Source organism: Protopterus annectens, chromosome 6.part0 (assembly GCF_019279795.1).
Source record: "Protopterus annectens isolate FY-2018-M chromosome 6.part0, PAN1.0, whole genome shotgun sequence".
NCBI classification, from domain to species: Eukaryota; Metazoa; Chordata; order Ceratodontiformes; family Protopteridae; genus Protopterus; species Protopterus annectens.
Genome location: NC_056737.1, coordinates 20,437,466 through 20,462,619, shown reverse-complemented (window position 1 = coordinate 20,462,619; position 25,154 = coordinate 20,437,466). Strand labels below are relative to the sequence as shown.

Sequence of the window (25,154 nt, the reverse complement as noted above, 5' to 3'; positions counted from 1 at the left end):
ACGAGGGGAGAAAAAGATAAACAGCAGCACCTGTTTACAATCACCATTACACTTACAGGTATTATGTAAAGAAAACAGTGCACCACACATTCGTACTATTAGAAAAGAAAATGTTTTCTTTAGTTACAGTTAGCTTTCTCCTCTCTCTTCCCCTCCACAAAGCATGTTTCCTAACATTAATGACATGAAGTAGGGTATATACTTTAGATTCCTCACAAATCCAAGAAATTTTGAAAAAGTCCAATATTACCAGATTTTCTTGTTCTGTCGTGTATCACAAATTTAATTATTGCATTGCAATCCCACAATGAGTCACTGGTTTTATTACTGTTCTTCACTGTTGCCCAAATCCTGTCTCTGCTTCATTTCCAACATACTCTCGATTCTTCTAGTCAGCTTTCACACTCCTTTCCTCCAGTATTTTCCTTTGAAATAATGGCAAAGGATTCACAGCTACAGCGTCTCTGTGGTCCTTCTTACCAGAAGAACAAGAAGCAGAATCTTCTCCTGTCTCACAGCTCAGTTTTTGTTGAAGAAACTTTTGTATTTCCTCCTTAGAAAGTACTTCATCAAAAATGATTTTGTCCCTAAGGAAAGAATACTTTAAAGTTAGCTGGATACAGCAGTTTGAATCTCACACCTGCATCCTGACATTCCCTGAATAGTGGAGTGAATTTAGTCCTCTTCTGCCTGGTGTACAATTGGTAGTCATTCTCCACAAATACTCTGTCTCCCACTTTTAGTATTTTGTCCTTCTGCCACAGTTTTGCCTGAATCATCTCCTTCTGCCGGTAGAATTGCAGCTTTACTATTAAAGGTCTAGGTTGCTTTCTCATAACCAGGTTTGGAGCATGCATACAGTGTGCCCTTTCAACTAACAGTGACTGCTATGGAATAGCAGTCCAGCTGCTTATTTGTGCTTTTATAAAATTAATATGGTCTGTTCCTTCCAGCTGAAAATCTCAGGTTTCCCTATATGCTCTGTCCTCTAATTCTGTTATTTTTGAAACACCTCTTCTTAAGCAGCCTCATGTTCAGCCAGCCTTTTCTTCATTTTGACTTCTGATTTTTACAGCTTTATCATCTCATCTGAATCCTTTTAAAGCTTCTTCCATTTTTCTAGCCTTTTGTTGTTTGTGTTGATATACTCCATTAGTGTTTTGTTTAGTCTAACCAGGTCTGTATGCAGTTGTCTTATATCTTCCTGTAGGTTATTGGAAGTCATGTCTGCAGGTTGCATTTCTTTTTGCTGAACAGCTGCAGAACTTTCCCCAGTCAGTGTTTCTTCCCCACTTTTTGTAGCTGATTTTTTTCCAGGTCTTCTGTATTTCTTTATTCCTGGCATCCAGGCAGTACACTTACTAGCCAGGTATTGAATTTTACCCATAAACACAAGTCTACTGGCCTTCTCTGCTGAGTTTCTGTTTTCACTCTGGGAGAGCTAGAAACAAGCTGTTAATCAGTGTGCAGCCATCTTGGAAGTCCTGCAGTCTTGTAAGTTTTTATACACTCATTCCAAACCTGACCTAGCAGCTATAGCATACTTAATACTACTGCTGCTAAACATTTCTTTAATTCCAGTCCTACACTTTCTGGAAGGATGGGAAAATAATTGATAGGTATGGGGAAAATGTATGCTTGTTAACTTAATTTTCAGAATTTTGAATTGTCAAACTCATAAGTTAAAAGTCTGTTATAACTGTGAAACTATAAAGAATGTTTTGTCTGTAGTTTCTTTTTGTGAGGAAAAATCTACTTGGTGTAATTTCTTCAGTTTTACAGGTCACAACATATTGTTTTATGTGTGTGTATGAGTCTGTTTATAGTATTTCCAGGACTATGGCCTCTGGTACTATTTTGAGGAGGTTTGCCTGACTGCTTTCTCAGACCCTCCCAGATGTGAAAAGTAATATGTAAAATTTTCCCTTGGATAGAAACATTTCCAAGCAAAAATACTAAGTCTTCCAGACTTTGTTGCATATTTTGGAGCCATACATATATCCACCCATCTTTTCTTTGTGAATTGCTTATCCAGTCTGTCTTTCCAATTCTATCTAGTCTCCTCTGATTGGTTTATGTAGTCGTCATAGAGACAGGGTTTCTTTGAGAACTAATCCGTCTTTATGCCTAAAGTGATACCCAGTTTTATTAAGCAGAACTATCCATCTCGTTGTTTTCTTTCCTGAACCTAAAAATGAGGGTGATAAGGTTTTGCATACCTTGGTTGTCTGCAGATGGCTTGAGTACTATCTTGACAGAAAAAAAAAACTCTTTCAGATCTGCTGATCAGTTGTTCATTTCTTTTAAGGATAAGAAGGGGCAGCCTGTGTGCAAACCAACTATTACTAAATGGTTATCTTAGGCTACTACCTTTATTAATTCTCACCACAACAAAATGATTGCAGTTAAGGGTCAAGGCCCACTCATTCAGGGCCTTGGCTGCATATTTGACTTTTTGGAAAGAGTTGGATTCTAGAAGTATTTTAGAAGAAGCAACGTCATCCTCTGTACATACAGTGGATATACAAAGTGCACACACCCCTGTTAAAATGTCAGATTTTTGTGATATAAAAAAATGAGACCACAATAAATCATTTTCAAAACTTTTCCCACCTTTAATGTGACCTATAACCTGTACAGTTCAATTGAAAAGCAAACAAATCTGTTAGGGGAAAAATATAAAAAAATAAAAAATGTACAATAAGCTGGTTGCATAAGTGTGCACACCCTTAAATTAATACTTTGTTGAAGCACCTTTTGATTTAATTACAGCATTCAGTCTTCTTGGTAATACATCTGCCATTAATTAAAGAGACTCTGATTAACCCCAAGTAAAGTTCAGCTGTCCTAGTAGAATTTTCTGACATTTGCTCAGTTGCCTGCTACAGCAAAGGCCATGGTTTGCAAAGAGCTTGCAAAGCATCAAAGGGATCTCATTGCTGAAAGATATCAGTCGGGAGAAGGGTACAAAAAAAATTCCACAACATTGGTTATACCATGAAACACAGTGAAGACAGTCATCAAAAAGTGGAGAAAATATGGGACAACAGTGATGTTGCAAAGAACTGGATGCCCCTCCAAAATTGATGAAAAGACAAGATGAAAACTGGTCAGAGGCCAAGAGACCTACAGCAACACTGAAGGAGCTGCAGGAATTTCTGTCAAGTATTGGTTGTGCACTAGATGTGACAACAATCTCCCGTATTCTCCGTATGTCTGGACTATGGGTTAGGGTTGCAAGACGGAAAACTTTTCTTAACACAGAACAACATCCAGGCCTGGCTAAAATTTGCAAAATAATACATCATCTCCCAAAAGCATGTGGGAAAATGTGTTGTGGTCTGATGAGACCAAGGTTGAACTTTTTGGCCACAATTCTAAAAGGTACGTTTGGCGCAAAAATAACACTTCGCATCACCAAAAGAACACCATCCCCCATGGTGAAGTGTGGTGGCAGTATTATGCTTTGGGGTTGCTTTTCTTCAGCTGGAACTGGGGCTTTGGTCAAGGTGGAGAGACTTAGGAACAGTTCCAAATACCAGTCACATTTGGCCCAAAACTTTCAGACATCTGCTAGAAAGCTAAAGATGAAGAGGAATTCCACCTTTCAACACAACAATAACCCCAAGCGTACATCCAAATCAACAAAAGAATGGCTTCACCAGAAGAAAATTAAAGTTTTGAAATGGCCCAGCCAGAGCCCAGACCTAAATCCAATAGAAAATCTGTGGAGTGACCTGAAGAGGGCTGTGCACAAGAGATGCCCTCGTAATCTGACAGATTTGGAGAGCTTTTGCAAGGAAGAATGGGCAAATATTGCCAAGTCAAGATGTGCCATGCTGATAGACCTCTTACCCAAGAAGACTGAATGTTGTAATTAAATCAAAAGGCGCTTCAACAAAGTATTAGTTTAAGGGTGTGAACGCTTAGTAACCAGCTTATTGTAAGTTTTTTATTTTTTATATTTTTTCCCCTAACAGATTTGTTTGTTTTTCAATTGAATTGTATAGGTTATAGGTCACATTAAAGGTGAGAAAAGTTTTTAAATTATTTATTGCGGTCTCATTTTTTTATATCATAAAAATCTGGCATTTTAACAGGGGTTTGTACACTTTTTATATCCACTGTACTTTCCCAAAGCACTTCAAACTTGATTCCTTCTCTAGGACCATTCTCCTTGGGCTCCTGGACCCTTTTCTTTTTATCCCGCAAATATAAGCGAGGGTAAACTACCCATATAGCTAAGTCTACTGCAGCATTGATAGCACTTACAACAGTAGTGTTCGAATAAGTAAGTATGCAGTAGCAGTACCTTTATTTGAACACTAGTTTTTGTTTTTGCCTTTTGCCCTTTGTCCCCTGTTTCTACCTTTTTAGTTTGCCAGGGGCCCTTCCAGGGCTAGGTCTTGGCTTCCTAGTTGGTGATAAAGCTCAGCCTCCTTTCAGTTGGTGTGTGTCTCAGTGGGTTGGCAATCTCGCCGCGCGGCTCTTACATACGGTCTCGACCTTGCGTTTGTTCAGGCCCTCTTGTTGGCTCTGCACGAAGGCTCCGGCTCTTATCCTATCTGCCTCTCTGCTCACTCTGGATCTAGCGCCACCTAGCTCCAGACGCTGGGATACCAAGATCTAGTTTTGCTTTGCAGATATAACTTTTGGATAGCTCTTTTCAGTTATAAAAATTCTATTTAATATTTGTTAGTGATATGTGATGTTATTTGATGGTTGGATTTATTTGATATTCTGTGTGTGATTGTGTGGTTGGTACTGGTTAAATTCGTTTAACTCGTTTTAAATTTAATAGGGAATTTTTTTTTTTCTACATTTGGCCAATTTTTTCTTTTTATTGATTTTTTTACTCGGATTTTATTTTGCATTACTGGACTTTTATCTTTACAAGGTTTCTCTGATAAGGTACTTGTCTTTTTTAAGCGTTGTTGAGGGCCAGAAATGAAGCTGACTGACAACCGTAGTTCCATGTCCTACTGGGCTTCCATGACTCCTCTGTTCAGCAACTGGCTGCCATGGCCTGTCCACTTTTTGGGAGGGGCCAGACAGATAGGCGCAGGAACTAGTGGGACAGGGTCTCTTGAATTGGAGGCCTCAAAGACCAGGAGGTGGAGTCTTCTGACCAGGCAAGGAGAAAGTGGATGCTCAGGACCTCTGGAGCCCTTCTGACCAGGCATTCCAAGCTCTGCATCACAGGATTCACCGGTTCCCGGTTCACCCTGGTATCGGTTCCTTCAACTAGGTGAGGCCCTCGAGCCTTGGTCTATCGATTCTGTTTCCCAGTCTCGGAGACCTATTCTTCTCGCCTCTCCGACTTCATCCTGCTCTTCTTCTCTGATATCGAAGCCGGATGTCGTGGATCGGTGTGGAGCAGATTGGAGCATCTGGCCCCTGTCCTGTCCTTATTTCGTTGTTGATTGACTTCTTGAAGGCATCAGAAGGCCTCCCGGTCTTCCAGTCATTCCTCCTCCTTGACAGGTGTCTCCTTGATCTCCTCCTCGAGATCTACCTCGGAGTGAGCGGAAGGTTTTCCGTCGCTGATCTCTTCACCTCGACTTTCGACTCCGCGATACGATTCTCAGTCTGAGTCTCAGACCCAAGGTCTGTCCTGGTCTCGGGGCCGAGAGTCGAACTGTCTCGACTTCGGCCTCTCCCTCGTCAGCCGGGGCGGCCCGACGGTCCGCTCCCTCCCCTCGGGTGCGGCGCCTTCGTTCCTCTTTCTCGGGAACTCAGTTTCTCCCCGAACGGAGCCTCTTGATCGGGACCGTTCTGAGGAAAGGGAGATTCTTGATGCGGGACCACACAACCACATGAGTGGAACCTCCCTCCTCCCCACAACCACATCAGTCCTGCACCCACGCCACGGCCACATCCAGGCCAGGCACCAGTGTGTCTCAGCTCCCTGGCCCTCTCTTCTCTTCCTCCGAGGCTTCTTCTCCTGCCCCCCAAAAGAAGTAGCTAGGAAAAAGTAAGGAGGAGGGAGAGATCTGATAAGAGGAGATCCTTTCTGACATCTGATACTGACTAGAATGTCAGAAAGGGTCCCTAAAGTCACCTTCAGAAGATGTCTCTTTTTCTTGACATATTGAGATCCTGAAACAGTAGAAAGACTGGCCCCTTTCCCTGGAAACAGGATGGGGAGCTGCCTTGCTGGAAGGTGTTCTGCGTCCTCCTTCCTCCAGGCACCCCGCAACTAATAATCCAATGGAAATCCACTCAAAGCCTTGGGAGGCCTGACACAGTGGAACCAGTCCCAAGGAAACCCAATAAAATACACACGCACCTCAGGACAAGTCCTCCTTAACAAAAGGAGAGTTCCAGTGGACGCTAGGAGGTGGCATGCCACGAAAAAAAAAAAAATGATCTTGTTTCATTCGTCCCATCTCCTAATCCTCCTAATAGGACGATGGATAGATCGGGGAAATGATTTTAAGCGCATTGCTTTTTCCATGTCTTTTCCTGAACTATTTGACCCATTTTTGACTCATTTCCCTGATCTACAGAAAGAGAAGGGAGATACCTAGGGGGTACTACATCGGGCACTACCCTCAGAGAAAGCACAGAGAGAGCTACCTTTAAGCAGTCTATTATTAACAATCATGTGCTGATATTCCCTACATGCCGGGGCTCTGCTTTTCAGGGCAGCAGCTTCAGCTATTGCTCTTTCAGAGACAATCCTATGCACGCGGATAACCTTGTTCGCGCTTCTGCCAGTCTTCCTCTCTACTAACGCCCCCCCCATTTGTGGTGCTCTTTGGCCCTCCCCAAAAAGGAGACCCTTACCCGGTGTGTGTGAACAGGAGGGAGGAGACTCTGTCGCTCTCCAGTTTTTTTTCCACACCCACCCAGACCCAACCCCCAAAAAACAGGAGTGGAAAAATATGGTTTGAACCCCCAAGGATCTTTCCCAGGCACACAGGGAGATGCCCCTCTAGAATCCCAAGAAAAGAAAAAAGATCCCAGATGTCATCATCTGGAGCAGAGCCAGCAGCTATAGAAATTTCAAAGCTGCTAGAAAAAGTCAATCCAACCAGTCCCAGCGGACCAGCAACTTACAGAAGTGTGCTCAATAGATCTAGAAGATGCATACTACCACATCCTCCAAAGTCCAAGGAGAAAGCCAAGCCAGAAACCACCACATACAACAATAATCCATTGCCTGGCCCTGGCCTCATCGGTTTCCCTTCCTCTTCCCTGAACACATCTGGGGGGGGGACCTGGTTGGACCCAGAGCCAGATCTATTGACTCCTCACTGTAGCCAGGGGCTCCCCATCCCGTGTCCCTCCCCTCCATCTGGCAGCTGGGCTGTCCCATTCTAACTAGGGTTCGGGTCTGATCTTGTCAGTCAGCAGTCCAGGATATTTGGCTATTCAAAGCTTCCACCTACTAAAACATATTATTCTAATGGAAGGATTTGCAAAATATTAAGACTTATTCCATCAGGGTTCATCTCCTGCTGCACTTACTAGGTTCAAGAGTTCAATTACGCTAATTTCCATTTGTGGAAGAATGTGGAGCTCCTGTTATGCTGGCAGACTTTTGTAAAGCCTTTTAGTAAACTTGTTGTTATTAAAATAAATGTTGCCCCTTTGAACTCTGCTCTTCTTGCCCATTTTTTGTCCTAGTATCTGAACTTCCCATCAAACACCCTTATTTGATCTTTCACTCTGACAGAGTTTCTTCAACCACCATCCCTCCTCCCCCTAAAGTGTTGTCTATTAACAATATTAATCAATTCATTGAATTACTTTCTTTTTCAAAATCACTCCAACAAAATGAGTATATGTTACACAAATTAGATGTTCACAGACAATGTATAATCTATGTCATTCTTCAAATCAAACCCTTTTGACAAACCCAAAAGGACATTCCACAAGGTCAGTGTCTACATCTTTGGCTCATGCAGGGCCTACCACCCACATACATAATTCTCATTATAAGGTAGACAAGGCTTCTAGGACAGGGCAACCTTTGGTTCCACTGTGCTCAAAGAACGCCTTCCGTGAGTTCCTCAGGAACAAGGAACATCCTGTTGCTCTGCAGTTGCTGCAACAGTGTGTAGTTGGGTATATATATATATATATATATATATATATATATATATATATATATATATATATATATATGTGTCTTTTTCTATGTATATTGTTATGTATAGATTATTTCTGGGCATGTGATGTGAGTAGTATGAATGTGCTCTCTGGAGATTGGTTTGCTTGCAAACTAGGGCGAGAACAACACACACCATGGAACGTTATGGTAAGGACATAACTTCTATATTTCTAGGCAGCTCAAGCTGCGTAATGGTTTGAACGAGTGGTAGATGCCTCAAAGCCTTTGAAGCAGTCTGTCTATTATAATCTTACAGGATATAATCCATATAGCTAAAGCTACTGCAGCAATAATCATTCAAACATCTACTGTTATGGTAAGTTTACTTACACAACTGTACTTTCCTACTGCTTGAAGAACCACTCTTATGGTGGGTAACTTGCATATCTAATGTAAATTTTAGACAGCATATAGGCATTTCTAAGAGATTTTGCTTGTTTGGTGGCATTAGATTTGAAGCAAAGTTTGTATTTTTTTATCTGGTTTTGCATAAGAAAAGTAATTACTGAATTAAACATGTAATACTTTACAGGTGTTCGATCAGTATCTCAATTTCATTACTCTGGAAGATGACATGTTTGTTCTGTGTAATCAGAATAAGGAGCTTATTTCATATCATGGTAGGTGATACTTTTATTCCTAAAAAGAATGAGAACTGCTTAGTAGTAGTATTAATCACATCAGGCTGTTGACTGCCTGTGGCAGTAACAGTTTTAACATTTTAAATGTGTCATTGTTATTAAATAAGTAGTATATATTGCTCTTATCGAAAGACATACTTTTCAGAATGTATTTGTGAGTTTCAGAAGCCATAAAAGTGTATCTCATTGTGTGCTTCTAATGTAGAACAGTTTGGAATCTCTATATGCTGCACAAATCAGTTTTATCATTAGAAACGACAAATAACATATTCAGAATAGTATTATATGCTGTATGTTGCATAATCAAGAACTTTATCAATGGCCAGATTTCTGGAACTTCAGACAAGATTCCCACAAATCTTATAAGACTTGGTAAGGTTACAGAAGACAGTTTGTCAGCTTTGTTTGGAGGCATTCTGCTGTTTTATGTATCTATTTATTTTTAAACAACTTTATTAAATTATCACTTGTGACATAGGCAGACTTGCATTTAAAGTAGTCAAACCATGTTAACAAGTCACATTTACAAACATGCATCACATATATTGTGTCTCATATAATTAAAGCAAAATTACATTAATTGTTCACTTCCTGCATTCTGTTAAACCTCATTTGTCCTCCAAAGCATTATTCTGCATGTACTGTTCCCATGACTTCCATTTTTTCTATGTAATTTACTCCCACTCTTTTCTAAAGATCTTATTTCCTGCTCTTTTATCTCTGTTACAGTATTCACCAATTCAAGTATAATTGTTATAGCTTTTGAGTTCCATTTTCTAGTAATTGTTTTTTTTTTTGGCAGCCACCAAAATTAAATTTAACAAGGCCTTACTGTACGTAGACAATTCAGATCCTGTATCCCTGTTCAAAAAATAATTTCCTTGGATACAGTCATTTGCTCACCTAGTATTCCTGACAAAGTAATCTGGAGGGAATTTTTAAAGTCTATCAACTCGTTACACTCTTAAAACATGTGTTCCCAGTTACCTCTTTCTTCCCCATTGCACCTTCAACATTTGCCACCTACCTGAAGAAAAATTCTTTGGATTCTCTTTGGAGTGTAAAATTATTTATGCAAACACTTCCAGGCAAAAGTCCTAAATTTTCTGGAATTTGTTGAGTATTTGGGAGCTGTGCATATGTCTTCACATTGTTTCTTTGTGACTTGCATATCTAATGTCTCTTCCCAATCTTTTCTGACCTTTTCTGATTTCTATAATTATTGTGCAGTATTTTATATGTCCTTCTAATTATCCTTTTTTAACAGCATCTTCTGTTCTAGATTCAGTTAAAAACTCAACCAATGTAAGCCTTTCATTTAGGACTCTGTATTCCTGTCACTTTGTACTTTTATATCAGTCTGTGCTAGGAAAGGCAGTAACTAGCCTACAATCCAAATGTCTTCTTGGCCTCTTTGCATTCTATTACATTCCCTCTCTAATTATTTGTTTCCAATACCTTGGTTCCTCTGCCAGCTTCCTCCAGTAAATTTTGGCCCCTTCTTGCTTATTCTCTGTAACCTTAATTGCAGTCATCCCTATCGGAAGAAAAGCTTTTCTACAGTCCCAGGTTGGCTTAGTTTTTAGTATACTTTATGCTCCTTTATGAATATATAATAATCTGTATGACTGTTGTTATTCTCCTTAAGGATTTGTGTCCAAATTCCCCTTCTTATTTTGTTTCCTTACCCCCTGCTTCATTATCATCCCTTTACAATTTGAATTGTACCTTTCTGCTTGTGTTATACATAAGAGCCTTAACTGTGTAGCTCTAAAGTATCCCTTCAAATCAGGCAATCCTAAACCTCCTTGTTCTATTGGATCAGCTTATCCCCCTTAACTCTTCCCCTCTTCCCCTATATGAAGCTGGATCAAATTAATCTTAACCATCTTTAGACATTGCGGCCACCACAGCATTTTCAGGATGATGGTGCCTCCCCTCCTTTTAAAAAACTGCTAAAACCTTCCAAATCTTTATCACTTTCTTCCCTCTTAGCTTCCACATTTCCACTGGAATACCATCTATTCCTAGTTACTTTCATGCAGATTGGTTATACATCACCATTTTTATCTCATCTCCTCCTATCTTCACTGTTACTTGTTGAGCCTCATCAAACCTCTAATTATGGCATATTTAATTTTTCCATAAATATTTCAGTCTGTGCTTTGTCTTGATTCCCCACTTCCTTGTTTTATACATTTTTTATAAAATTTCAAAAGTATCTCTTAATACCTCTACAAGATCTCTGGTTATTTTTCGTGTTATAGGCTCCCTAAGTTTGTAAGCAACCCATTTTGCTTTCTGTTGTCCAGGGTGTTGTGCCAAAGTTTTTTTGCTGTTATGAAAAAAACAGTTGTTTGACAGCAGTCTTTGTAAATTCATGCGTATTATCCAGGTATGCCCTTACTTTCTGTTTAGCACTCTGCAATTGCGCCTTTTCTAGTTCGATGAGATTCCTCTTATTTTGTAATACTTTAACCTTAGTTAGCCCCCTAGATAATTTTTAGTAATATGTAAATAGATCCCTATCATTGATGTCTACCCTGTTTTCAAACTCTACTTTCATTTTATCCCACTGACTAGCTACGAGTTCTTTAGTACTTTCTATCCTCCCTAATAACTGTTGGATAATTTCCGCTACTTATTCCTTATACTCCTATCTTTTTAATGGGAGGTGGGGAAGTATCTCATCTTTACTTCATCGCCCTGCATTTTTATCTTTGTAATTACTGGTGCATGATCTAAAATAGTTATTGAATGTGTGTCAAAGTTCTCAGTTATGTGGACATGTTCTTCTGAAGTATAGTTTCTGTCTAGTCCAGTTGTACCTTGGAAATTCTATTGGAGTTCATACTACTGAATTCATGTCTTTTCTACCAAATATTTTAATAAATCTCTTCAGAAATCTACCCTCTCTTGTTATATTTTCTCTTCTAGGCCTCCCAGATACATCCTTACTGATTGTTGCAAATCAAATTCCAGTCCCCAACTACAAGTAATATGAATTTTTTTAAGCTTCATAATAGAGGTTTTATTTGAAATGCAATACATCAGTACAATAAGTCAATACATGCCAGTGTAATCGTCATCGCTTCCCAGTAGCCCCTTACTACCACAAATCTTCATTATTGTCTGTTTTTGACTTCTATCACTTCTGGATAGTAGCAATTAATGCAAGTACTCCTCGGTCCTTTCTTCCTGATTTTCTGCAGAATATCCATCCTGAATCTTTTCTCTTTAAAATTTACATGCTCAGTTATTTCCAAGTGTGCCTCCTTTAGCATTGCTGTTTGCAGTCAGTATTTCTTAATATAATTAAGTATTCTTTCCTTTTTGTTTATAACTGTTAGACCATTGGCAATCCAAGATAATATGGAAAGTATTGCCATTATTTTAAAAAGTCATTATTCCCAACTGTTATACATGGCAGCTCTCTTAAATGCCTTTGTCCAGTTTTTGTGATACATGTACCTGTTAATGTTTGACAGGTTAATCCTTTTTTTCTGTTTTTTTCTTATCAACATTGGACCCTATGTCACATTTTACAAGACTTTTTGTTTTAAATAAAACCCTCAAACAAAAAAGCAAACATTCCCCAAAACATCACCAAAACTTTTTAACTTAATGCAAACACACATAACTGCGTACATATTCAAATAATGAAGTTTACAACTCATAGTTGGAACATTTGTGCCAAATAGACAGCTGCTAACACGGGACCTAATTAACCTGAAATTGAGGATGTCTATGCTAAGACGCATGTTATCTGTGCTTCTACAGTAATTGGTGTCTGTTCTTCTTTTTTCTCCCCCTCCCCCAGATGTGAAATCAACTTGCATGCTTCCAGAAGTCATTAACTTTTAGCCGTGAACAAACCAGTGTTCTCTTTTATTATCATATTATCAGCTTGTCTCCATAGAAATGTAAGAGAAAAAAATGTAGTCCTCTGCTGCATCCTGAAAGATAAGCTGAAACATTTATTGCTAAAGAAAAACTTTTCATTGTTCTATTTACAGGTTTCCACTTAAATTTTGATGTTGTCTTTCTGATGTGTTGCCTCGCCTTTCGCTTGCTGGATGACCTCGGAGCACCTCTCGAGTTCACCTGCCGGTTCTCGAGCTCCCCATATCCCACAATGCTGCCGAGGCTCCATCCCCAGATACAAGGCCAGGCGCTGCCACGAGGTGTCGGTTTTTGCCGCTATTGTTTTGTTTTGTATTTTCTGTAAAATTAGGAATACTTCAAACCCTAAATCTTTAAGTTTCATTTTATTATTTTTTATTTCCTTGGATTTACCCCTGTTTCCCCCTGTTTTCCGTTTTTTCCGCCTTTTTTTTTAAGTTCTCTTTCTCTCTTCTCGGCCTCCTTCCCCTCCCATGGTGTGTGTGTGTGTTACTTTAATTAAACTTTAGTTATTGTTTTATTTTTTGAGTTTTAAAACCAATCAAAAATCCAGATGATGTTCCGCTCAAAGGGGATCTAGCGGGTTTTGGAAATTTCAAACTGCTTGCAAAAGAGCAATTCAGCCAGTTCCAGCAGACCAGCATTATTAGATTAAGTCGGGTCTGAATCCAGGCATTCACTAGTGCACAAGTAAGATAAAAAAAAATCATCTCTACATATATTATAATCTGTGTACTTATACACCCTACCCCCTCCTCTAAAACCCAGGATTACCGGATAGTAACCTAAACAAGCTTTTTGTTTAGCTTTTCTTCTCTTTTTGCACTGTAATGCCTACATTTATAATACCAAAAAAGGAAGAAAGAAATAGAAGAGGAATAAGAAAAAGACATGTTTACTTTAGTAACGTTATCACATACAGTAACAACAAAAATACTTTAAAATATTGTATTCATATTGTGAAAAGTTTCATAAAAATGCTATTAAGAACATAAATTGTTTTACTTAGTTATCTTTTTCCTTCTTCCACTTCCTTCAGAGTCCTTCCAGTCATTAATGAGATGAACTGAGGCAAATGCTTTTCAGTTCCCCACAAGTTTAATAAAGTCAACAAAAGTCCACTCTTTCCTCTTATACAGCCATATTTCACAAATGCAATTGATGCTTCACAGTCTTGCATTTGTTCAATAATTTCCATGTTGCTGGTCTTCTTTCTTTTCATCTCCATCTCCCAACTCCAAATTCCAGTTCATTTCCAAGACACTCCCAATTCTTCTGGTCAAATCTTGTGTTTTCTCTTTTTCAAACATTTTCTTTATGAACAGTGGCAAAGTTTTATTGGCAAAGACTGTCTGTGTGCTCTATTATTAAAAGAATGAGAAACGGAGTCTTCCTCTGCTTGATGGCTCACTTTTTGTTGGACAGTCTTTTACATTTCCTTCTTAGCCCGTTCTTCATCAAAAAATGATGGATTCTCCAGGAAAATACATATTCTGAAGAGAGCTAGAATACAGCAGCTTGAATCTCACACCTGCCTCTTGACAGTCCCTGATTATTACAATAAATGTGCATCTTTTCTGCCTAGTGTACAACGAATAATCATTTTTTGCAAATGCTCTACTCTCTCTAAATTTTAATACTTTGCTGTTTTGCCACCATTTTGTCAGGATCAACTCTTTCTGCTAGTACATTTGCATTTTAGTAATAAAGGTCTTGGCTACTTTCTCATGGCTATATTTGGAGCATTTACACAGTGTACCCTGCTAATTAACAGTTCCTGCTGTGGATTACAGGGCCATTTGCTTATTTGTGCCTTCATAAAATTAATACAGTCTGTTCCTTCAAGTTTCTCTGGTACAGCAAAAAATCTCAGATTTTCCCTATGTGCTCAGTCCTCTAAATCTACCATTTTTTGAAACATCTCTTTTTTTCTAAACACCTTTATTGAATTATCACTTGTGACATAGGCAGATTTGCATTTATATAAAAGCAATCAAACTGTATTAACAAGTTCACATTTACAAACATTATACTTCACGTGTATTGCTATTTATCATATAACCTAAGCAACATTACATATATTATTCAGTTCTTGCCCTTTTCTTTTTTTTAAACAAGAAGCATCTATATTAAACCATCACTTACAACACAAGCAATTGTAAATTTATATAAATGAAAACAATCCACACCTACACAATCCCAGTTGCAAGCATTTTGCATCACATATACTGACACTCTCAGTTGCAAGCCTTACACATCACTTAAAATCTACCTAATCATTTTCTGTCTAGTATTACATAGCTTAATTAAGTCCTGCCTTCTTTCCCCTCTATGTATTGTTCCCACATTTTCTAAATATCTCAGTTCTAGTTATTTTATCACAGTTACTATAGTCACTACTTCTAGTATAGTTGCTTAGATTTTGATTTCCATTTTCTAGAAAATGCTTTTATGGCAGTCACCATAATTAGACACAGAAAAGCCTAACCGTGTCTAGGCAGTTCTGATTCTGTATCATAGCTCAGAAAAATAATCTCCCTCATCACACCAGTCTGCCCACCCAGCATCTCTGACAGTGCATCCCACAGGAGATCCTTAAAGTCCACCAATTCTCCTCACTCCCAGTAAATATGTTCCCTGTTGCCTCTTGCTTCCCTGTCATACCTCCAATGTGTGCTGTCTACCTGAGGAAAAATTCTCTAGAGTTTGCTTGGGGTATAAAAATATCTATGTAAATATTTCTAAGCAAAAATCCTAAATCTTATAGATTTGCTGCATATTTGGAAGACATACATATATTCTCCCTTTTTTTGTCTTGAACTGCTTATCCCATCTCTTTTGCCAGTCCTTTCTAATCTCCTCTGATTGATTCTTTATTGTGCAGTATTTTATATGCTGTACTAATTATTCCTTTTATAATGGCAGTTTGTGTTCTAGATTCTAATAACTCTACCAGTGCTGGTCTTTCATTTAGGACCCCCCCATTTCTTTCTCTTTATTCTGATATCAATCCTTGATAGGGAATGCAATCTCTAACCTGCAGTCTAAATAAATTCTTAGCGTCTTCCCTTTCTGTCATTTTTACCTCTCTAGTTATTTGCTCCCAATACCTTGGTTCCTTTGCCATTTTTCTCCAATAAATTCCAGCTCCCTCTTGCCTAATGTCTGTATCCCTAATTGCAGTCATCCATATTGTCAGAATCTCCTTTCTCTATTCCCATGTTGGCTTAGTTCCTAGGATACTTTGTGTTACTTTATAGGTATAATATTCCATATGATTGTTGTTATTCTCCTTAAAGGCCTACATCCAAAATCCCAGTCTCTCCTTGTTTCTTGAGGCTCTCCTCTGTTTCATTATCATCCCTTTCCATTTTGAATTATAGTTTTCTGCTTGTGTTATGTATAGAAGCCTTGACTGTGTAGCTATAAAATACCCCTTCAAATTGGGTAATCACAATCTGCCCTGTTGTACTGAAAGAATCAGCTAATCTCACTTGACTTTTACTGTATTCCCCTTCCAGGTAAAGTTCTTCAGCTCTTTATTAATTGCTATCAGCCAAGCAGAGGAAGACTGCACAATCCCAGTGCCTGACCTGTGTATAAGACTAATGGGGCTAAAAACATTTTAACTGCTTGTATCTTACTGTCCATATCTATATAACAGAGCTTCCATTTTCTCCGTTTTTGTATTATTTTTTGTTTAGTCTCTTTCTACATATCCTTAGCTGCCACACCAGAATCATTTTAATCTATTCTCCTAAATACTTAATTTTATCATGTCCCCATAAATATGGATATCACTGAACCAATTTGTGGGTGGGTACATCATTTACTGCTATTGCTTTTGTATTTGCTTCATTAATTTTGTATCCCAAAGAGATCTGAAATTGTCTCAAAATGTTCCACAGCACTGTAATGTCCTTTTCTGGTTTTGTCGGGTATAAAGTAATATCATCTGCAAATAGAGCCAGCTTTTTTTAACTACCATACGAATTGTATCCTTGAATTTCTGAGTCCCTTATTTTCTTTGCCAAGTTTTCTAAATACATTGTAAATAAAAAAGGAGAAGGAGAGCACCCCTGCCTCATTCCTTTGCTCAAGCAGAAATCATCAGAGATGACCCCACCCACTTTTACCTTCCATCCCTCATGTAGCCTCCTAATCAACTTATAATTTAAATTCAAATGCTTCCATTGCCCTGCTCATAAAGTCCCAACATACTCTGTCAAATGCTTTCTCTGCATCAAGGCACAACAATGGTATTTTCTTACATTCTGTTTCCCTCTGGATCATCAGTGTTCTGTTAATGTTGTCAAACATTTGCTCCCTCCACAAAACCACATTTATCTATAGCAATCAGTTTTGGCATTATTTTTACCATTCCTTTAGACATTGTAGATGTGACCACTTTGTAATCATGGTTTAGTATTGGGAGTGTATGAAGATGGATCTTATGGATCTTTACCCTCTATAGGTATTACAGCTATCCCTATTTTCTTCCAAGATGTTGCTACTTTTTCTTCTCTTAAAATACTGTTAAACAAAACCTTCCAGATCTTTATCAGTTTTTCCCTCCTAGCTTCCAAACTTCCACAGGAATACCATCTTTTCCTAGGAACTTTCCTGTAGATTGGTTATACATCACAATTTTTATACCGTGTATTCCTAGGGACTTTCCTGTAGACTGGTTATACATCACAATTTTTATCTCGTCTCCTCCTATCCTGTGAGTAATTGAGCCTTGTCTACCTCTAACCATGGTATATTTAATTATTCCATAAGCATTTCCAGTTGTATCTTTTCTTGATTTCCATATTTCTTTAATTTATACAGACTTTCATAGAATTTCTAATACCTCTGTAGGATCTCGTTACCTTTTATGTTATAGGCTCCCTAAGCTTGACAACAGCCCATTCAACATTCTGTTATGTGAGTCATGCTAAACATTTTTGTGCACTATTGTTATCAAAAACAGTTGCTTAACACTAATCTTCTAAACTCATACATATTATCGAGGTAATCACTTATTTTCTGCTTAGCATTCTGCAGTTGATCCTCTTCTTCTTCTGTGAGATTCTGCTTGTTCTGCAATTAAGTAAACATTTGTCAGTCCCTTTAAATAATTATGTCTTAACCATAGCTTCTTTTCTTTTATTTCCAAATTCCACCCTATTTTTAAACCCCACCTTAATTCTATCCCACTCTCTAGCTATATTTTCAGAAGCAATTTCTATCCTCATGAACAGCTCCTGAATAAATCTTCAATACCCATTCCTTAAATTCCTGTCTTTTCAAAAGATAGGTGGGAAAGTGCCAGTGTCTCATTTTTATTTCATTACCCTGTGTTTTTATTTTAGTTATTATTGGCTCATGATCTGAAATAGTTATTGAGTGTGTATCAAGACCTTCAATTAAATGCACAAGTTCCTGTGAAATTTAAATTCCGTCTAGCCTATCCCAGTTTTTATATCTTGGGGAATAATATGTAAATTCACTCTGAACTCCTATTACTGAATTTACATGTTTCATGCCAATTATTTTCATAAATTTCTTCAAAAATCGACCCTCCTTTGTATACTTTCCCCTTCTGGGCCCCCCAGACGCAGCTTCACTGCTGAAAATCAAATTCCAGTCCCCACCTATAAATAGTTTTCCTTGTTGAAAGGTGGTTATTTCTCCTAGAATTTTCTTAAGTTCCTTTATAGCAGTTTTAGGTGGAATATAAATACATGCCAGTGTAATCCTCCTCCCTTGCCAGTTGCCCATTAGCACTACAAATCTGCCATTATTGTCTTTTTTTATCCTCTTCTATCACTGTTGGAGCCCCTCTTTCTACTAATATAAGTACTCTTCTTTTCATTTGTCCAAGATATTCTACTGAATAACCATCCAGTAAACATTGCTTTATCAAATTCACATGTTCAGTTCTTTCCAAGTGTGTTTCCTGTAAAATAGCTATTTGCACTCTACATATTCTTTCTTTTTGTATTTATCTGTGAGACCATTGACATTTAAAGACATTACAGAAAGTGTCATTGTATTACAATGTTATTATTCCCACCTTTTTGTGTATAACATCTTTTTTGTTAACTGTCTAGTTGCAGCTTTTGTGTTACATGCATACACTGTTCAGCAGGTTGAACTTTCATGTAGTTGTTTCTTGTCATATCCATTTGAGCCTGTGTCACATATTACCAAACCTTTTCCATTATTTAAAGCCCCTCCCAAAAAAAAGACAAACCCCCAATACCCCCTAAAGCCTATTAATTTAATACTAACACACAAAACTGTGTACATCTTCAAATATTGAAGTTTTACCCTCCTAATAGGAACAGATATCCCAAAGTGACAGCCATACTCATAGACTTGAGTTAACCTAAAAGAAAAGTTATCCATGCTAAGACACATTGTGCAGCTTGTACTTCTACTAAATGCTAACTGGTTTTGTCTTATCTTTATAGCTCTCCCAGCTGGAAAAAACTGAATGCTTTCGGGCAACATGATCTTCTAGCTACTTTCCCTTTTCTTTTTCCCCAGCCATTCACTTTCTTCCAGATTGTAACCAATTTCTCTTTATCAAATTCTATCTATGATGGAGACATGAGAAACAAACAGCCGATTTCTCATTATCAGATTGTCTCCATGGAGACATGCGAATCAGACAGTCAATTTCTCTTTATCAGATTTGTTTCCATGGAGACATGAGGGCCAGATACAGAATTCCTACTAAGCATACATTCATTTGCTAGAAAAAGCCTCATAATATTCGGTATACGTTTTAATTTACTTACTTTCTCTTAAAGCTTGTTACTAAATCAAATGTCTTTAATTTAGTCATTCCCCTATGCAAGTCTGAGAAAAAGCACATTAATTTTTATTTTATCATGCTCTTTAACCATGTTTTTTTACACTGCAGTGCTTACATTTCTTAAAATTGAATGAGAAGGGAGAAAGAAAGGAAAAAAGAGAACAGCAGCACCTATTTACAAACTCAATTACACTTAAACACTTAAAAACTGAGAAAATTTACTTTTATATGTAAAGAAAACCATACGCCACCAAAATACTACAAAATACTATTATTAAGAAAAAAAATGTATCTGCTTCATTTCCAACTTACTCTTGATTACTTTAGTCAACTCTTGTGGTCCCTTCCTTTTTTCCAACATTTTCCATTGAAACAGTGGGAAAGGTTTCACAGGTACAGTCTCTCTGTGGTCTTTATTACCAGAAGAACAAGAAGCAGAATCTCTTTCTGTTTCACAACTCACTTTTTGTTGGACGGTCTTTATTACCAGAAGAACAAGAAGCAGAATCTCTTTCTGTTTCACAACTCACTTTTTGTTGGACAAACCTTTGTATTTCCTCCTTAGCATTTAGTTAATCAAAATATGATTTTGTCCCTCCAGGCAGGAGAATACCTTGAAGAAAGCTGTGTACAGCAGCTTGAATCTTGCACTTCAGTCTCGGCATTCCCTGAATAGTGAAATGAATTTACTCCTCTTCTGCCTGGTGTAGAATGAGTAATCATTCCCCACAAACACACTGCTGTCTCCCACTTTTAGTATTTTGTCCTTTTGCCACAGTTTTGTCAAAATCAACTCCTTCTGCTGGTAGGATGGCATCTTAAGAGCTAGGTTGCTTTCTTATATTCAGGATTGGAGCGTACACACAATGTTCCATTTCAGCTAACAACTCCTGCTGTGGAATACCAGTCCAATTGGTTATATGTTCTTGCAGAAAATTAATGAGGTCTGTTCCTTCCAGATTCTGTGGTATAGCTAAAAATGTCAGGTTTTCCCTATGTGCTTTGTCCTCCAATTCTATTATTTTGTGAAACATCTCTTCCTTAGCAGTGTCATATTCCTCCAGCTTTTTCTTCATTTCAGCATCTGATTTTTGCAAGTTTATCACCTCATCTGCATGTCTGTTTAAAGCTTCTTCCATTTTTTTCCAGTCTTTTGTTATTGTGCTGATATGCTCCATCAGTGTTTTGTTTATTTTAACCATGTCTGCATGCAGTCGTCTTATATCTTCTTGTAAGTTGCTGGAAGTCATGAGTGGAAGTTCTGCTGCTTTTTGCTGAACAACTGTAGAAATTTCCCCATTCAATGTTTCTTTCTCCCTTTTTATAGCTGTTTTTTCAAGGTGCCCTGTATTTTTTTTACTAGAATACAGGCAGCACAGTTACTAGCCAGTTACTGAAATGTACCCATAAACACAAACGTTTATTGGCCTTCTCTGTTGAGATTTTTTCTGTTTTCACACTGGGAGAGCTAGAGTTAAGGTGTTACTCAATGTACAGCCATCCTGGAAGGTGAAACATCTCTTCTTGAGCAGTCTCTTATACAGTCAGCTTTTTTTTCATTTTGACATTTGATTTTTGAGTTTTATCAGCTCATCTGAATATCTATTTAAAGCTTCTATTTTTCCAGCCTTTTGTTATTTGGCTTGATGTACTCCTTCAGTGTTTCATTTATTTTAATACGCTTTAAGCATATTTGACTTATTGTTTCATCTAGATTATTGCAAACCATGTCTTGCACCAAAGCTGGAGCTTGAACTGCTTGTTGCTGAACAGCTGCAGGATTCTTCCTAGTTATTATTTTCTCTTCACCTTTTCCAGTTAATTTTCTTTCAGGCTGTTTTTGGTACTTCTTTGCTGACACACATGCAGTGTACTTACTACCCAGTACTGAAATTTACTCATGCTGACAATGGTACTGGCTGTTGTTTCTCAGTTTCTGCTTTCATAGTGGAGTAGCTGAAGCTAAGCATTTGATCAAAATTTCCTCATTCTGTTATGTTTTTATGCACTCATCCCAAACCTCACCCAGCAGCTGTAGTTCTAGTTAATCTGCTGCCACACATTTAGTTTACTCCAGTCATTCATTTTCTGACAAGGATGGGAAATTAATTGATAAGTTTTGGGAAAAAGTGTATGCTTCTTCAACTTTGATTTTCAGAATTTTGAATCTGTCAGGCTCATGTTTAAGTTTGTGCTAATCGTAAAAGTATGATGAATGTTTTATCTGAAGTAGTTAACTTTATTTGTGCAGCAACCTGTGGGTATTGGATCCGACTTCGGATCCGAGCCGGCAGTTTTCAACAGCTTAGATCCGAGCTCCTAGCTCCTCCCTCTACCCATAAACCCCTGCCATCCCTGATTGAACTCAGATCTAGTTTGCCACGCTTGTTGACAGCAGCTGGATTTTTGAGCTCTGTGCTTAGTGATTTTCTTGTGAGAAAGTTAGAAAAATGTTTCTGTTTTTTCCTCCTCTTTAGTGTGAGTGCCATGTGTTTAGACCCCTTACCTGTTTACCTTAGTTTAAACTACTCTTTAGTTATAATTTTTTTCCCTCCCTCACCCTCGCTGGTTTTTTAGGGTCTGTGTGCGTGTGTTGGGGCCTAATGTGTGTGTCTTCCATAGTTTAAAATGTCGGATGCCCCAAAACCTATCTTTTCCAAGTGCACCGAGTGTGGCAATAAGCTTTCACTGGCTGATGGCCACACTCGGTGTGTTCTGTGCCTTGGGGTTGGACACCTTACCTCTGGGTGTTCCATCTGCGCGGCATTCAACCCCAGGGCACTTAAGGACTGGAGATCCAAGCTGATCCTGGCGGGTCTTTTGCCCCCAGATTCGGCTTCGGCCTCTGGTCCTACCATGGCTACCACTGCGGCTTCGGTGGTGGCCACTCCTGCCTCTCTTCCCCTCAGCCGGGACTCAACCTTCCGCTGTAGGCCCGGAGGAGAGGGAGGCCAGGAAAGACGAGAGAAGGGAGAAGCACCACAAGCGGAGGGCCGAGGCCTCTGCTTCGGCTCCCCGGCTAAGCGGTCTTCTCTCTCCAAGGCTTCCCGCTCTCCTCCTTCTTGGATCCGGTCCCCCTGTTTTTCACTGGGCCCTGAGGATGAGGAGACCCGATCTCCTTTGAGGTCATCGAGGCGGCACTCACGTCCCCGCCTCGGTGGCCTCATCGAGATCTACTCGCAGCCTTTCTGACGCAGATTGGGACCAGATGATGCGAAGATTCCTCCAGGCCCAACTGCAGATGGGAGTGCTCCTGCCCCCCCCCCCCTCCAGGGGGGAGCTCGACCCCTTTCTTTGCCCCGATAGCTCCTTCTCTGTTCTGCTTCCCGGGTTCAGAGCCTTCGGAGCCGAGCAGCCTTGGAACCGAGGGTGGGTCGGCGCCGACAGTCCCGGGTACTTCAGCGCCGACTCTTCCCTCGAGCCTGTCAGGTCCGTTTTTGTTGGATCCGAGCTCTCGGAGCCGAGGGCTGAGCTTCGGATCAGAGGGTTTCAGTATGCCTTCTGCAGCGTCCAGGTCAGAGCATACTGGGCAGTCAGATCCGATTGCTTCGGCGCCTGTCCCGATCCGCCTGCCGGATCTGAGTGAGGGCCTGCTCTTGGATCCCAGGGAGAGCGGCTCTCCCTCGGCGTTCAACGTGGTGGAGATGGCTCTGTCGACTGCTTCCAGGTCCCCGGTCCTTGCCACAGCTCCGCCCCGCACTCCTTCTCTGTTGGGTCTGACTTCCATCACCCAGTCCCAGGGACAGCCTGCTTCAATGTCCCAGGTCGTTCCCTTGGAACAGGATGTTGCTGGTGAGGCCTCCTTGGATAGCCCCCCGAGGAGATCCCCCACAAGCAGAAGTGCAAGAGGAGGCACTTGGACTCCCCTGAGTCTTTGACCGAAGACACGGATTTGGAGGAGGGGGAAGGCTCCCCAAGGTCACCCCCGAGGATGTCTACTTTGGAGACATCATGGAAATGCTCAGGATCAGAGGGGGTGGTCTGCCCAAAGCCGACCTCGGACGAATCCGTGTTCCTGGAGGCATTTGAAGCAGGCCCTTCTACCTCTTGGGTGTCCCCTCCGGCCAACCCCCTGGTGGACCTGATTACCACCAGGGCGTGGAAGGAGCCGGACACTGTGGAGCCAGTCCCGAAGCGCCCTGACAGGATCCTCAGTCCCTCTGCTGACAGGCCCCAGTGGAGCAAGGGTCCCCCCGTAGATGCCATGTTGATGGCGGCGGCCACTAAGAGGGAACTAGCTCAGGAGAGCCCCTCGGTCCACCCCCCGGGCAAGGAGTCCTGAGCAATGGACCACTTAGGGAAGCAGGTGTTTAGTTCAGCGTCCTTCTCGGTGAGGTCACTGAACTACATGGCACACATTATTCGGCTGCAGCGGGATCTTATTAAGGAATATGCTGCGTTGCCCCTGGAGTCCATGTCGGCGGAGGACAAACAGTTGTACTCCACCCGTATGGCCACTCTTAGGTCCATTTCCAATACCTCTATGCGGCTACTATCCCATGCCATGGAAGGAGCCGCTAGAGCCAGCGGAGGAGGTCTTGTCATGAGGTGTCAGGCCTGGCTCCGGCATTGTGATTTCGCGGGACCCTTCAAGGTGTCTTTCGCAAATGCCCCTTTTGATGGTTCTGCCCAATTTGGGAAGACCGTTCGCGACACATTGGTCCAGAGCGAAAAGGACGGGAAGACGTTGTCTGCCATCTGAGTCCGCTTCCCTGCTCCCCAGAGGTCCTTCTCCAAGAACCAAAAGGGACAGAAGAAGATGTGGTTCCGGAAGTCGCAACAGTCCCAGTCTGCTCCGGACCCCCCAGTCCTTCTGCGGCAGAGGAGGACAGGGAGGACGCTACCCTAGAGGCAGAGGGGGCCCGAAGACTTTGGGTCCAGAGAACCTTTCTCTGACCGGTCCACGCAACAGCCCTGAAGGGTTGCCTGACTGCTCCACTCTGGAGGCAGTCGGGGGGCGTTTCTCGAGACACCTGGTAGCTTGGGAGTCCATCACGACAGACCGCTGGGTGCTTCGCATCATATCCATAGGTTACCAGATCCCCTTCTCTTGCCCTCTTCTCTTCCCTTCCCCAAACACCTCCCCGATGTCCCACCCGATCAAAGGGAGGTTGCAGCTGCGGAAATCCGGCAGCTCTTAGAAAAAAGAGCGATCCAACACGTCCCCCCAGACCAGCTCGGATCGGGTTTTTACTCCAGGTTCTTTTTGGTGCCAGAAAAGACGGGGGACTTAAGACCAATCCTCGATCTCTCCCTTTTGAACCTTTCAGTAACCAAAGAAAAGTTCCAGATGGCCACTCTTCAATCTATTCTACCCCTATTATGGGAGAACAATTGGATGTGCTCGATAGACCTCAAGGATGCGTACTATCATATTCTAATGGACAGACGATCCAGGAGGTTTCTCCGCTTCCGGCTAGGGGCCAGTCATTACCAATTCAGGGCTCTCCCCTTTGGTCTCACCTCAGCCCCCACATTGTTTAACAAAGTGTTAGCAGTGATAGCAGCCCACCTGAGGCTCCAGGGAATACAGGTTTTCCCGTACCTGGATGACTGGCTCCTGACCGCCTCGACAAGGCATCTACTCTGTACAGCCAGGGATTATTTTCTTCGCCTTGCTCCCTGGCTAGGGATCACAATAAATATGGACAAATCTGCTCTCACCCCGACCCGAGTCATAGAT

General features: G+C 40.5%; 1 protein-coding gene across 3 annotated transcripts in view; it reads left to right on the top strand.

Annotated features, from left to right (window-relative positions):
• The window catches only part of SCFD1 (sec1 family domain containing 1), a 3,579,547-nt gene that overhangs the window by 557,004 nt on the left and 2,997,389 nt on the right, over positions 1–25,154 (top strand). For all 3 annotated transcript variants that reach the window (XM_044073814.1, XM_044073812.1, XM_044073811.1), the window contains exon 6: positions 8,652–8,739. In XM_044073814.1, coding sequence (XP_043929749.1) covers positions 8,652–8,739 — 88 coding nt within the window. The remainder of the gene's footprint in view (positions 1–8,651; positions 8,740–25,154) is intronic.